The sequence below is a fragment of the Talpa occidentalis genome, unplaced genomic scaffold, assembly GCF_014898055.3.
Source record: "Talpa occidentalis isolate TD23 unplaced genomic scaffold, MPIMG_talOcc4v2.1 talOcc4.11, whole genome shotgun sequence".
Taxonomy (NCBI): Eukaryota; Metazoa; Chordata; class Mammalia; order Eulipotyphla; family Talpidae; genus Talpa; species Talpa occidentalis.
This window is the reverse complement of record NW_023601104.1, coordinates 5,281,797-5,297,503: the sequence shown is the minus strand read 5'-3', so window position 1 is coordinate 5,297,503 and position 15,707 is coordinate 5,281,797. Positions and strand designations below refer to the sequence as shown.

The following is a 15,707-nucleotide window of genomic DNA, read 5'->3' as shown; positions in this document are numbered from 1 at the left end:
TGCTCCCCTCAGCAGTGTACTTCGTTCCTTCTGCCTGCTCTGCTTCCTGCTCTGGCTCTGGTGAATTCTCTCACCCTCCCGCGCTTCTGACTGTACCCAGTGCATGTATAAACAAAACAAACAAACAAATAAATAAATAAAAAACATGCCTCTATAAAAAAAAAAAAGATTGAAAGCATTTTACCAGAGAATAAGAGAAAATTTAATGTAAAGTGGTATGAGGGGATTGTGGGGCCAACGTATATAAGTAATGAAAATTGTCAAGCTCACAGTAGTCAATGCAAGTCTCATAAAATTATAAATTTTGCTTGGAAGTTCAAATGTTACGATTGGTAGCAAATATCAGTTGTTTTCCTTAAAGTTGCAGGTCTGTTTTGTTCAAATTTGAAAAATGTTTGTTATTTATTCAAGTCTAAATAACCATGGTTTAGCAGTCATTCTTGCAGGTAAAAATTGCATGCAAAATGTTTTGTTACCAATTTAAAAAATATAGATACCGAAGAATCCAAAGGTTAATTAAATATATTTTTAACTGCTTCATCAAGCAGTTAAATTTTTTCTTAAATTTTTTTTAAGAAATTTTCTTAAATTTCTAAATTTTATATATTTTTTTTACATCATTTTTCATTTTTGCGCCATGTATGCATTTTCATCTTGGTTATAGTCCCCATACAATTCCCACCCCCCCTTGTTTTGATCCTTCTCTCAACACCCCCAACCCCCACCTGGTGTGTCTCTGGTTTATAGTTGCTTGTTGATTTTGATTTTTACTTTATTATCATTAGTCTTTTTCCTGGTCCCTTATTTAGGTTTTCTAAATTCCTGCTATGAGTGAGACCATCTGATATTTTTCTTTTTCTTTCTGACTTATTTTGCTGAGCATGATCCCTTCCAGCTCCATCCATGTTGCTGCAAACTGCATGAGTTTATCTTTTTTAATCGCTGAGTAATATTCCACTGTGTATATATGTACCACATCTTCTTGATCCAGTCATCTATTTTGGGACATTTGGGTTGTTTCCATAGCTTACCTATTGTAAATAGTGCTGCTATAAACATAAGGGTGCAGGTGCCCTTTTGAATTAATGTCATCAAGGATGTTCTTAGGAAATTCTTGTTTGTTTTTTTTTAACTGCCTATTTGAATGAGGAATATGATAACATACAGCACTGGTTGGTGCCCCTGCCTTGATTCATACCAGCATTGTTACCCACCATTACTTTTGCATTGTTACTGTAGATTTAAACATAATGACAAAAAGTCTTAGTATTAATACAAAAAAACCAAAAACGTCCTTGCTGACTCTGAAGCAATCTCCGGGACCACCACTGGTTTATAGAAGACTCTTTGAGAACTATATAAGGAGCTTAATTTTCACTGTCGGTTTATTATATTCTCTGTCCATGTAAAAAGACTATTTGCTAGATATAACTTTTTTTTAAATAGGATTTATTTATTTATTTATTTATTTATACAAGCACTGGGTACAGTCAGAAGTGCAGGAGGGTGAGAGAATTCACCAGAGCCAGAGGGGAGAGCAGAGCAGGCAGACTGATGAAACACACTGCTGAGTGGAGCAGCGGGGTGGCAGGAGAGGTCTGCGCGCCAGGTGGGACCCTCGCCCAGCAGCCAGGGATCGAACTGGTGCTGCAGAGGCTGCGGGCAGGTTCGCAACCCAGCGCTGAACCACCAGCTCCCTGCACCACCAGGGAGGCCCTAGATATAACTTCTTAAGCAATTTTTAAAACTACATGTTTCAAAAGTGAAGTAAGAATAAAATGTTATGATCTCAATATTCTTTATTCTGCAGTTCAAATACACTCCACCAGGTGGCATCATACCTCTGCTTGTTACCAACTCTTCCCAAAAATGAAGACACGACTTTTGATAAAGAATTTCTTCTAGAATTGCTGGTAAATATCAAAATCCTTTGAATTTTTGCATGTGGTTTCCCCAGACTTTTTGAATCATTTTAAAGAGGTAGGTAGATCTAGTTTTGTTTTTTTTTTTTTTTCTTGAGCTAAAGATTAATTTTGGTGATTTCTACCTGTTTTAGAATTTTATCATTTAAGTTTGTCAGATTTATTTTTTTCTCATTCATTCCACGCAAACATTTATAAGTAGCTTCGTTGTTGAACACTAGATTTAGCCATTGGCGATACACAGATAGTTAATGCCATCACTGCCTTTTGAATATCATTGTTACACACACACGCAAATGCACATACATGTGTGCACATAAGCCAGAAAGAAAAGGTATAAAGATATACCTTTAATACCAGAAAACTCAGAGATGTTTAGTTATAAGGTAAGGTAGGTGATGCTTGACTCAGTAATTTTAAGAATTTTATGGAATTTTTCCATCATTTTGGGAAGTGAAAGGCTTTAACTGTCAAATTAATACTGCTTTGGTAAAGTTTTACTTTTTTAGACCAGTTTTAAATTCACAGCAGAATTAAGAGAAAGTGATATACTGTATTTTTAACTTCACAAAAATGTTATATAAAATACATGAGTATTTAACCATATTCCTACTATGAATATTTGGATTTTTGGTGACATTCACTATTACAGATAATGTTACAAACTTTGTGCATGTGGTTTTGTGCCCATATGTGAACAGTTAGAACATTTACTACCAAGAAGTCAAATTATTTGATTAAAGTGTTTTTTTTTTTTAATTTTTTTTTTAATAGAGGCATGTTTTATTTATTTATTTGTTTGTTTGCTTGTTTGTTTTGTTTATACATGCACTGGGTACAGTCAGAAGCGCGGGAGGGTGAGAGAATTCACCAGAGCCAGAGCGGGGAGCAGAGCAGGCAGAAGGACCGAAGTACACTGCTGAGGGGAGCAGTGGGCAGCAGGAGAGGTCTGCGCGCCATGTGGGACCCTCCTCTGGTGGCCGGGGAGCAGCTGGGGATCGAACCGGCACCGCAGAAGCCAAAGGGAGCTTCGCAACCCAGCGCTCAACCGCTGCACCACTGGGGAGGCCCAAAGTGTGTTTTTTTTTAAAAGATAAAAGGTGCAGCCGAATTATACTCTAAAAAGTATGTGTTCTCATCAACAACAGATTAAAATATGTTTCCCTGAACTCTTAAGCACTGAATATTATGAGTATTCCCAAGTTTTGCCAGTCTTATGATATATAAAAGCATAGTAGCTGGTTTTAATTTTTTTATTTCCTAACTGCTATAAGGTTGAATAGTTTTTCCAATAGTTTTTGGATTTTTTTTTTATACCTGTATACATATACACTGTGTTGATATGTTTTAAACATATGAAACCATATTTAGCACATAGTTTAGTAATTTATATTCCAAGCTAATACTTTTAAGAAAAGAAGATGGCTATAAGTTTTTAGAGATTGTAACAAGAAACTGTTTGTAGCATGTGTTTTAAGCCTGATGACAGTTGTTTCAGTGCCATTTGGGGAGAAACTCTAGGGAAGGGTTTTTAATTCAAGAATGGAAATGCTCTTTTATTGATATATTTACTTGTGTGCATTACATGTCTTGGGTCACCATCTTTACCCACCTTCTAACAAATCACTTTTCATTGTTTCTAGCTACAGATGCTTTCTAGAAATTCCTTGTCCTATATTCTGACAATGTAAAAATCTCTCTTTAATTCAGGTTTTGGGCTTTTATAATAGATTCTTACTATAAAAAGAAATGAGGAATTTTCCTGGACTCTTTCTGTTGGAAATAGCTTTGAATATAAAGTTGATCCTATTTGCCTTTTAGAGTCTTAAAGCTAAAATGTCATCCTTAAAATTTAATATTATGCCAAAAGAAAATAATTTTAAAAATTTATACTGCTACCGCGTTATCTTTTCATTTCTGCCATTTCCTAAGAGATTTCTGAGGCTTTGGATTTTTCTAATATCACTTGATTTAAAAGTTGAAATAAGCATATTGTTTAGGTGATATCATATATCTTTTATAAAATACAACTTTACTGTGTTTTTCAAGTGTATTGTTATTTTAGCATGTATTAAGTAGCAAGCTTATTTCCCCATTTGAGATAGATTGCTGTAATAGTAACAGTGAAGCGCTTATGGAGATCATGTCTAATTTTCTCACAAGGGAGAAGACTGAGACAAGGAGATGAATAGACTTCCTGACTGTTTAGCTTAGCTGGAATGAAAACTAACCTAGAACTTAAGGCTTCTTTTTTTTTATTAGATTAATGAACATTAAGTCCTCTGGTTTTAAATTCTTGGTATAAGGTATATGCCTTATACTCTATTATAGTATTCCATTTCATTTCTTTTTTTATGAATTAGAATTTTATTTCTCATTTTCACAAGAAACCTGAGAAATGGCATTTGATCTGTTTTACTGCAAAGGAAACCAAGATCAGGAAAGTTGAAGCAACTTGCCCAGTTTTTACCTAGCTCATCACACAGATGCTGAGAGTTGAACTCACATCTGTCTGACTCCAAGAATCTTCGCAATTGGTACCTCTTTCATCTTTGATTTATGAGGAATATGGGGAAAGATTAAAAAGTTTTCAAGTATTACAATAACTGAAAGACAAACCTCTTTCCATACTATATGGTGCATTTCTCCATAAAATGTTTGGTTTAACTCCGAGTCATCTTATTTCTTCTAGGTATCTCGTCATGAACGGCGAATATCTCAGATTCAGCAGTTAAACCAGATGCCATTGTATCCAACTGAGAAAATCATATGGGATGAAAATATTGTTCCAACTGAATACTATTCTGGGGAAGGTATGGTTAATCAACATGGACTCAAGTTTAATATGAACTTCAGTTAGAATTTATCAGATGTTACTGCATGTCTACTTTGTACATTTGCATTATTTTCTGGTACCCTCAAGTTTAATTTTCTAAGCTAGAAACTATTCAGTATTTTAAGTGCTTAGCACTAAGGATTTTTATTCAATTTAATCACTTTCGTGTGAGGGGTGTGTGTACATGTGTACACATGTTTAAAACAGCCACATTTTTTCCAAAAATATGCTATTGTTCAAAAGATTTCCTAAATTTTTTTGTGAAAAATGTCTTTAAAATTGTGTCAGAATGCACTTTGGCATATAGTCAATTGTGGCACATTCTCATTCTCTGAGGATAAGTGAAAAGCATTTAGAAACAAATCTGGTAAAATGGGAAGGTGAGCAAACTATGAGGTGGTATTTTGGGTCAGAACAAGGGTGTATTACCAGCAAATGATGATGTCTTTTTGTGGGGTGGTCCGTTAGCTGATTTTACAGGGAGTTCAAACAAACCTCCCAAAAAAGTTTCACAAAATAAAGCACTATCAAATAGCCTATTACAGTGACAGAATGAAAGTTACACTTCCTGTGTTATTACATTTCCTTGAATCACAGTTTTACCCCTTTATAGTCGTGTGTTAAATATAGGATTAGAGAGATAGACAGTAAAATGTTTGAACTTTTTAAGATAATTTTTTTGATACTGCTACCAAGTATTTGGTCACTTGTCCAAGTAAATGTTAAGTGAGGGTAATGGAAATCTATCGTTCATTAATTATCAGAGAACAAAAGCAGCTCCTGGAAAAACAGTCAATACCTATTCTTAAAGTCTAGCAAAAAAGGCAAAGATTCAGAGCCCAGTATTAATCACTGGAGATAAAGTAGTGCAGTGTTATATATATTAATTCATTTTCATGTTAATTTTATCATGGACTAATAAGTTTATGGCAGCATTATTTGCTGGGTGGTAAAGGAAATATTTTAAAATTATTTGAGATACTTTAAATACTTTTTAGAGGCACTATTTTATATCATTGATATGCAGATTGATGAAATCTATCCTTTAATCCTAATTCTCAATTACAGCATTTTTTACTTGGTTTCAGTTTTTGTGTGAAAATAAAAATCAGAGCTCATCAAATACTGTATGCTTTATTTCAGACATTAAATCAGACTTACCAATTTGTGGTGGCTTTTTTAAAATACTTTGACCAGGTATCTGATTAAAAGAATAATTCAAATATGGATGTTATTTCCTTTTTCAGGTTGTCTTGCTCTTCCCAAGTTGAATTTGCAGTTTTTGACTCTTCATGATTATCTCCTAAGGAACTTTAATCTCTTCCGCTTGGAATCAACGTACGAAATCAGGCAGGACATTGAGGATAGTGTCAGCAGAATGAAGCCATGGTTAGTAAATTGGTTCCACTTGTAATGAAGAGATGCAGGCAGTGACTGACATACTTGTATCAGTTGTAAGTGTATTTAGAAATAATATATACTGCAAGAGAATGTCTTCCAAAATATGAGATGTAATCCTTTATACTAAAGATAGTATGTCTATACATATGTATTGTGTCTATACATGGTATGTGTATTGTGTCTGTATATATGTATAGACATATAGCATTGTCTGTACATACACATGTATTATGTGTAGACATAATACTGTGTCTATACATATATTATGTTCTAATACATTCTAATTGTAATTCATATTAAAGATAGTATTGTATTGTGTCTATACATAATGTTTGTGTGTATGTATAGACATAATACTATCTTTAATATGAATTAGAATTAGAATGTAGTAAATGTGCTAAAATATAAATTATGCATTGGGTAATTGGATGGGGCTGGGGAACTGGGTATAAGAAGGAGGAGGTCACAGTATTCCTTGGTGGGGAGAGGGATAGGTGTGGAGGGGAGTAGGATGGACATTAGTAAAAGGACAAAGAGGGCAAGGGATGGTTTGGCCAGCAGGCCTATGCATGGGCAGGCAGTTTAAATACCAGAAGTTTATAATAAAAGGATAGTGGATATGCTCGTCACCACTAGTTCAGTCTCTTCTAAGGGCCCTGATGGGGTTTGGGTGTTGCTAAACAGTGCATGGAGTGGAACACTGTAAAGTTTTCCTTCGCCTTCAGTCCACAGATTGCCTTAAAGATACTAAGTCATCTGCAGTTACTTTTAACACCAGTTGATTATGTCTCCTTATTTGAGGAACTCTTTTACTTAAATTCAACTCCCCTCCTGCTGGCTCATGTCTTTAATTTCTTTAGCAAAGCAAAGCATTTCATACTAATTATTGTAGGCAGCTCTGTGTTACAAGATTTGTGAAGGTTTCTCTTTTTTAGACATGACTAACAGGGTAAATACCCTGTGTTCATTATCTTTTTTTAAATTTTTTTTATTTATATATTTTTTTACATCTTTCTTCATTTTTGTACAATGTATGCTTTCTCCTCTCAGGTGTAGGCTCCATGAAGTTCCCACCACCCATTCACCTGTGCACCATCACCAGAGTCCTTTGTGCTCTTCCCACCCACCTTGTATTCATGATTTTATTCTACATGTGAAATTGATGGAGATGTTCTATATCATAAATGACTATAAACAAGTAAAATCAATTATGTAAAATGGATTTTTATTACATTTAAAGTCACACCATGCATACATATACAGTTATTCTGCATTTGTTATGAAAAGATAAACAGTTTTTGAAAATGAACCAATTCAGGTATCTTCAGGGTTTCTCTTTACTAATTGCAGAGAGCTGCATGGACACTGTGATTATGATCTATTTTTTCATTTTCATATGCTGTTTCATACACAGTTCTATTTTTTTAATTAATTATTATGTGAAAAGTTATTCTGGGTGAGACTGTAAAACACAAAAAGTATTTTTGACTTAATAATCAGTTGAGTCAGTAGGCAGGCTAGCACTATGAAATTTGTATACCCACTGGCTGATCATCCCTGCCCACAGCTTCGCTGAAATTACTGCCCATTGTTTGGACCCCAGGGGAGTGCTTGATTAGAAAACTTGCTTACAATCTATGGTTACCTTGCATTTACATGTTCAAATTCTGGACCTAATTTTGGCCATTTTGTAAATAGAATTTATTAACTAGGGAACTTCAAATAAACATAATATATTTTACTTAAATGCCAAATAAAACAAGCATACTTGGAGATCTTGCAATTTGTCAGTTTTGGTTTTTTTTTTTTTTTTTGGACAACATTTTCTGCAGAGGGAAGAAGAAAATGTCCTTTTTTTCCCCAATTTTTTTTTTATCACACATGTTGATTTGTTTTTTCATAATTGTCCACCATAGGAAACTGCTTAGTGAGAAGGGGGTCAGTCAGCCTTCTCTCTGTCCCATGGATCTTGAAGGTAGAGATACAGCATCTTTACTCGTTGATGGTTCTAATGGTCCTGTGTTCATGCTGCTGAAACTATTGGGCACTAAGAGAAGATGTGCTTACATGGGGCAGAAAGCTATACTTTTTAATGCTTGATGTTGCTAGTCTATCTTATAAGGGGAAAAGTAAGCAGGGAGAGTAGATTAGTTGGTTGCCTGGTTGTATAAACAGATTGACTACAGTTGGATGAGAGGGATCTTTTTTGAAGTGTGATAGGAATTCTAAAACTGAATTTCGATGGTAAACCCCAGATGTAAATTTACTCAAAATTATTGAATTGTGCATTTATGATGAGTGTATTTATGGCAAATAAACTATTACAGTAAAGTTGAGAGTGATATCAAGTCATCGCAAAAGGGGTTAGATGTAATGTAAATGCCTTTTAGAAATTGTCCAATGACTAACAAAGTCATTGACTTGCAGAATTTTTAATTTGTTTCTCTCTTTGATGAAGTTCTGCAATGTTTTGTTGTGACAAAGCCTTTATATAGAATATAGTTTTTTTAAATCATGTAAGCAAATGATTTTTGGCAGTAGTTTCCAACTTTGAAGTGCTGCTGCAATTTTTATGTTACAGATTTCCCAAATATGCTATTTAATGTAGATTCTAAAGCACTTCTTGGACTAATAAAAGAAGAAAGAATGAGTATTTGGATGTTAGTATATTTAGTTATTACAGCTAGCTTGATTATTTTCCCTCCAATTTACGGCAGCATCTTTTAAATTATTTAAATATTATGCCCTGAAGGAGGCATTTTGCAAAGATTTTTTTTATGTGTTTTTAATTTTTTTAATTCTAGCATGTTTTAAAATCTTTTTGAGGAACTTTATAGTAATACTTAAAATATTTAAGAAAAATTATAAATGATTCAAACTAGATAAAGAGGAAAATGATAAAAATATAAAAGTTTAAAAGGTATACTGGATTATTTCATTTGTTAACATAATAGTTTAGCACTCATATACGTAGAACTCTCTTTTTCTCTGTGGGTGTGGAAAATATTTTATCTGGGCTGTGTTTTACAGTTGCTACCATAGATATTTCCTATGTATTGGTCCTTAGTAGTTTTTAAAAGTTTAGAAATAGGAGTTACTAGTGTGAGGCTTAAATACTGGTTAAACATGTGTGCTTATTTACTAATTTGTAAGTTGGGGAAGGTTGTTTTTTATTTGAGTAATTATCCATTTCTTTGGTTTTCAGGCAGTCTGAGTATGGCGGTGTTGTGTTTGGTGGTTGGGCACGAATGGCCCAGCCCATTGTGGCTTTCACTGTGGTTGAAGTTGCTAAACCCAACATAGGTGAAAACTGGCCAACCCGAGTCCGTGCAGATGTCACCATCAATCTGAACGTCAGAGACCACATTAAAGACGAATGGGAAGGTAGTTTTCCATTTCAGAAGTGAAGTTGCTTTTGCCTTTTTGGTTTATAGACTTTCACTTATAGCATTAGAAAAATGCTTTTATTAAATGTTACCTTTTTAAACTTTTACTACATTTTGTCTAAAATTTGATGTACAGAATGACAGTTGTCTTTGTAATTATTATTAGTAAAAATACCAAGGCTCATACAAGAATAAATACCACGACGCGTTAATAAAAAGCATAATATAGCGTACATATCAAAGTGTTTTGAAAATTGCAATTTGCAAATCCAAGAAGATGGCAACTTAAGTCATAAATTTAATAAAATAATATTTATAAATTTATAGGATCAATACAAAAAGAATAAATATATTAGGGTCCTAAAGAAGGAACAAAACCCACATATAATTTGTATACATGCAGAATAAGCAAGGAAAATTGGAATTTTTAAAATATAAAAGCAGTCAAAGTAAAGAGAGTAAGAGTCCATACTATATGTGGAAGATAAGATACCAAACCAAAATTAGACAAACTCAAAAGGCATTTTAGAGTCTCTAGTAAAACAACTCAAGAAGAAAGCTAGTAGTTTATTTGCACCAAGGAAGTCAGATAAAGGATCAGTGAAATAAGATGTACTCACTCCAAGATAAACAATACTTGCAGAGAGGTTTCAATGTCCTTATTCATTATTAGGGCAGGATTTTGAGCCTGGAAGTTCTGTGTAACAGTAACAATTTTATTTAGAGGCAGACATGTTCAAAGTTACTAAGTCATATAGAAGTAAAACAATGATAACATCTGTGCCAGAAATGACCCATGAACTGACTTTTATTTGGCACTTTTATATTTCTCTCCCAGCTGTCCATGAGTACTCTTGCTTACTGCCGTATTATGAGAAACATAGCTGGTAGGTTTTATCTCCTTTCACCTTCTTGGCATTCCAGAAGAAAAGGGGTAGTCCCTTAATAATTCAGATTTTAGATAATATTGCTCTTCATATAGCTGTTTATAAACATAGAAACTATATATATGTTGTATTCATCATATTCTGAAGAAATCTAGCAACAGAACTGCCAGATGTTTAACAAATAACCATTGTAGTGCACATAGTTTGACAGGTTGTTTTTATGACTCCTGTTTTCTCCAAAAGAGTTATGATCTGATGTATCATTCTAAAATAACAGATACTGAAACTCAAGAAAGACATTAAGTTGCTGGATAAGGTCTTAACATTTATTACTCTTTGGAGCTTCAAGAGGTATTAAAATAAACACTGCCTTATACAGGAGGTAATAAATTGAATTAGCTACCCCTAGAAGTAGTCCTGATTGGAAGTAAAACTTAAAAAAGAGAAAAATCATTTATAAAATGCATAGCCCATAAATCTACATTATAGTGTAAAGAAAAATATGAAAAAGAATGTTTTACCAGAATCCCTTTCCTTTATTACTTTGAGATTGCTGTCAAAAGGACATTGACCTTTTTTTCCTCCTTTCTTTCTTTAAATGAAAAATAGAATGGGTGGATTTTGATGGGCAAGAGAGGGTACAGTAAGGTATAGTGGGATAAGGGATTTGTCCCATGGGGCATGATGGAAGAGGTGTTTTCTGGGTGCCACAGCTAATACTGAGGCCCTATATTAGTCACAGATGCAATAAACCAATAGAAATAAAGAGAACAAAAATGAGAGGTTCTGTTAAACAGTGATGAATGTTGTCCTTTAAGACAAAATAGTTTTTAAAGAGTTTAAGCTAAATACTGTAAAACATTTTTTTTGTCCCTTCAAGAAGTTGTGGAGCTCAGGGCTGTCTTCTCTCTCACCCCATTGAAAATTAAGGAATTCATGAAACTAAAATTCTGGATTCTGCTCCAGAAGGCACAGTCAGGGCGAGAGCAGAAGGCAAATGGCTGAATGGAGAGAGGTAGTTGAACTCATTATGATATAGGTGTTTTTATTGTAGATCTGAGATGTCCCACAGTAAAAAGTCTTTAGAAGGGAACAGATGGCCAGTCATCCCACTGTGATGCCAAAAAGTGACACTGGTAGGGACTAAACTACTTCTCAGGACTACTTCTTTCTAAGACTTAGAAGTTTTAATGAATTGTTCAGACCAGAAAGAACAGTTGTCCTTAGTCCTCCTTATTTCTCTGCTTTTTTGTATAGAATTTGTTGAGAAATAAACATTCATGTTATGAATCAGTTATTTCTAGCACACCAAAACCCCACTCCATGTTAAACAAACCAGAATGGTACCAATACTATTAGCCCTATGCTAACATTAATTGATTTAATTGTATGTCCTACTACCACACTTATGAACAAGTAGGCTGATTAAATTTGCATTTATGTCATATAGTGTCTAACAGATGTCCCTAATGGTTCAATGCCTCTACTTGTAATAATTCTTGAATCTATTATTCTGATGACTGAGACACCATGGACTCTGGCCCACGTCACCTGTTCTTCACATTCACTTATAAAAATGTTCAGCGTTTGTCAACTGAAGCTATATATAGTCAGCCTTCTTCTCAAGATGTTATCTGTAAACAATGCTTTTGTGTCGTGATGAATTATTCTTGAATTGACCTCCTTTGGTGAAATGCAATTAGGCTGTTGTTGGAATGACACTGATGGATAGTTTAAACTAATGTTAGAAACCTGTTAAATATGATACAGATTTATTACATGCCAACCATACTTTTGGTTACTAAGAATGTTAAAAATAAGAATTATGACAAAGCAGGCCATTTTGGAGCTGTAGCATTACTTGGAGTTTTATTCAGTAATTTATTTGTGGCATCAAAGTTTCTAATTTTAATATAGATTTTTATTGTAATGATTGCTATCAAGCAATAAGTATTAAAGATTATAAGAAAACCAGTAATTACATTACAATGCAAATATCATTGATCATCTCTGGTATTTTTTTTTTTTTAATCTATTCTAAATATCAGAGGATGAGGACTTGCCATCAAAAACTGAAAATAATAACATTCTTATGTGTGAAATGTCTTTGTTTTACCAGGGCTTCGTAAGCATGATGTGTGCTTTTTAATTACTGTGCGTCCCACTAAACCTTATGGCACCAAGTTTGACCGGAGGAGACCTTTTATTGAGCAGGTTGGCCTGGTTTATGTCAGAGGCTGTGAAATCCAGGGCATGTTGGATGATAAAGGACGTGTCATTGAAGACGGTATGGTGATCCATATTTTTGAAAGTGTGTGAACTTAATGATCAGTTTCTTTTCTTTTTTTCCTTTGTGCATCTTAGCTAATTTTTTTAGCTGTTTTGCATATCAAATTGTCACAAAGAATTGTATATAAAATCTTCGTAAAGTATATGCAACCCAGTTTTAGAAATAATGTGGTTTCTAAACTTTGGTGTTAGGTATTAAAAAGGATAGGATCTTTTGAAATCACCTTTATTTAAAACTTTTCCATTTTGATACTGTATAGTATTTCTTTTACAAAAACCTTCTATTATTGTTCAGTGATATATTTGTCTAATTTTTTCTTAAGTTCTCCTGATTTGATTAGTTATATAGAACCTATCAACTGGGAATAGCACTATCCTACATTTTGAAATGTGGTGATATTTATGTTGTCAGATGACTAGGGTGTAGTGAGTTATGGCATTTGATGGAAGGAGTCCAGAAATGTGAAGCATCTAAATAGAACTGTCTAAGATGCCAGCATTCCCCCATTTAAAATCACTGCCTTAGATTGTTAGTCAGCACTTTGATTTCTTAGGTTTTTTACTGATCTTTCCTTGAAATGTTTATACTGTCCTGACCTTTCCTTTATAATGGTATTAAAGTAGAATTGAATCCTTAACCAATGTTTATTTTATAATTTGATTACTCAACTTCTCTCAGAACTTGAATCAGCTTCTACTATGACTGCCTGTTGCTAAAATGATACTCTTATAGTTAGGCTACTCCTGTAACTAAATGACAAGAAAATAGGAAATGGATAGGCAGGATGAACACAAGGCCATATAATGGAGCCCGACTTGGCGATCTAAGACAGAAAGAAAGGAGAATAGAGCAAAGGGACAAGAAAAAGCCCTTTAGCTGTTGTGTTGGTTATTTGTATCCCATATTTCTGTATACATGAAATTTCCTTTTATACTAGTGAATAAGGAATGGATTTAGAAGGATGAAGAGTGGCCAGCTGAGTATTTACTGTATGTAAGGCCATGGTGGGAGCTATGATAAGAGTAAAGAGAAATTCTTTGACTTCTAAGAGGGCATATACAAATAACTATGGTTAATGACATTGCATCATACATATTACATGACTATATCATGGGAACAGTAAGAATTTAGAGAAGGGAAACAACTTTCTGTTCTATGGGATTTGATGGATGAGTGGAAGGCATTCTAGTTGGAGAGGAAGTGGCTGAGTTAAGCCTGGATGGTTCACTCATTTATAGAAAAGGAAATACTCTTAACTTACTTTGATATTTTAAAAGTCTGTTTCATTTAACAATTTTTTTTTTTTTTTAATGTCCAGGACCCGAACCCAGACCCAATCTTAGAGGAGAGTCAAGGACATTTAGAGTATTTTTGGATCCAAACCAGTACCAACAAGATATGACCAATACTATACAAAATGGAGCAGAAGATGTGTATGAAACTTTCAATATAATAATGAGGAGAAAACCAAAGGAAAATAACTTTAAGGTAATTTTTGGGCTACATAACTAAAAGCACCTTGTTATAATTTGAATAACATAAGATAATCACTATGCAGATACTATGTAAGGAAAAAAGTTAAGATAATAATCCTGTTTTATTTTGATTCTAAACAATTCCTTTATTGAAATTCTTGACTATAGATAAGAAAATGAAAACTTAAGGACCTCATCACCTCCACAGATGCCGCATCCAAGATCCTGTCACCTCTCACATCCCTGCTTCCCTTCTTGACTGTTCCTTCCCTTATACTATCCTGCAGATAGCACTGAATGTAAATTATATCTATATGTAGCCCTATTCAGCATTCTAATAATGTTCCATCATATTAGAAAGTCATTATCCTAATCCAGGAAGCCCCTTCAGTATCTTCCCTTTGACCCTTTCCAGTATCATTGCCTGTCACTTTCCCTTATTCACTCTATGTCAGCTACAATGACCTTTCTTGCTGTTCCTTAAAAATCCAGGCTTTGTCATGTGGTGTCCCCTTTACCTAGATGGTCTCCCCAAAGTATTTGCAAGGTTCATTGGCTTGCTTTACATAGACCACTCTGTTTAAATGTCACCTTTCAGAGAAGCCCTCTCTGACAATCTTATCTAAAGTGGCCTCGCCCCTTCGCAACATTATTAGTCCAATTATCTTAAATTTACCCTCATTGCTTTTATTATACCTGAGAGTTTATGTATTTGACTTCCCTCTTAAAATGCAATCAGGGGGCCTCCCCGGTGGCGCAGCGGTTGAGCGCTGGGTTGAGAAGGCGCCGGTTCGATCCCTGGCTGCTCCCCAGCCACCAGAGGAGGGCCCCACTTGGCGCGCAGACCTCTCCTGCCGCCCGCTGCTCCCCTCAGCAGTGTGCTTCGGTCCTTCTGCCTGCTCTGCTCCCCGCTCTGGCTCTGGTGAATTCTCTCACCCTCCCGCGCTTCTGACTGTACCCAGTGCATGTATAAACAAACAAATAAATAAACAAAACATGCCTCTATTTAAAAAAGATGCAATAAGGACAGGGTCTCTATTTTGTCTCTGTTTCTTAGTAATGATTGAATTTCAGTCACTTCACTAAAAATGAAACGAAGTTTACTGTTTCTTTACCCATTTTGTTTTGCCTACTGTGTATGTGGTATTATGCTAAGTTACACGGAACTAATAGAGATGAGTAAGACACAGCTCAACCCTTTGGGAAGTTTAGCTTACTAAAAAGGGAAGTTAGAGATAGAAGGAAATAACTTCGAAGAATGGTTCAAAGACACCAGAAATAATGATAGAGATGAAAATATGGAAGATCAAATGAGGCATTCAAGTTCTTGCCCAACAAAGAGGGGACATGATTAACCTGCCTGTGCTTGGGGAAGGAGGAATGCTCTGTTGGTGTCTTCAGTGTTTCATGAAGTCCCTGGGCATCCCTCGTTTATTTCCTTCTCTCTTTCTGGACTTGTGTGGGCTGCCCTAATCTGGATACTTCACTGAAGAGTTGCGCTGACCTCCTC

General features: G+C 34.7%; 1 protein-coding gene across 1 annotated transcript in view; it reads left to right on the top strand.

Moving 5' to 3' along the window:
* The window catches only part of AQR (aquarius intron-binding spliceosomal factor), an 87,957-nt gene that overhangs the window by 34,057 nt on the left and 38,193 nt on the right, over nucleotides 1-15,707 (top strand). Inside the window, exons 14-19 of the mRNA XM_037502164.2 lie at nucleotides 1,811-1,913; nucleotides 4,615-4,735; nucleotides 6,006-6,147; nucleotides 9,365-9,543; nucleotides 12,552-12,719; nucleotides 14,041-14,210. Of these exons, the coding sequence (XP_037358061.1) occupies nucleotides 1,811-1,913; nucleotides 4,615-4,735; nucleotides 6,006-6,147; nucleotides 9,365-9,543; nucleotides 12,552-12,719; nucleotides 14,041-14,210 (883 nt within the window). The remainder of the gene's footprint in view (nucleotides 1-1,810; nucleotides 1,914-4,614; nucleotides 4,736-6,005; nucleotides 6,148-9,364; nucleotides 9,544-12,551; nucleotides 12,720-14,040; nucleotides 14,211-15,707) is intronic.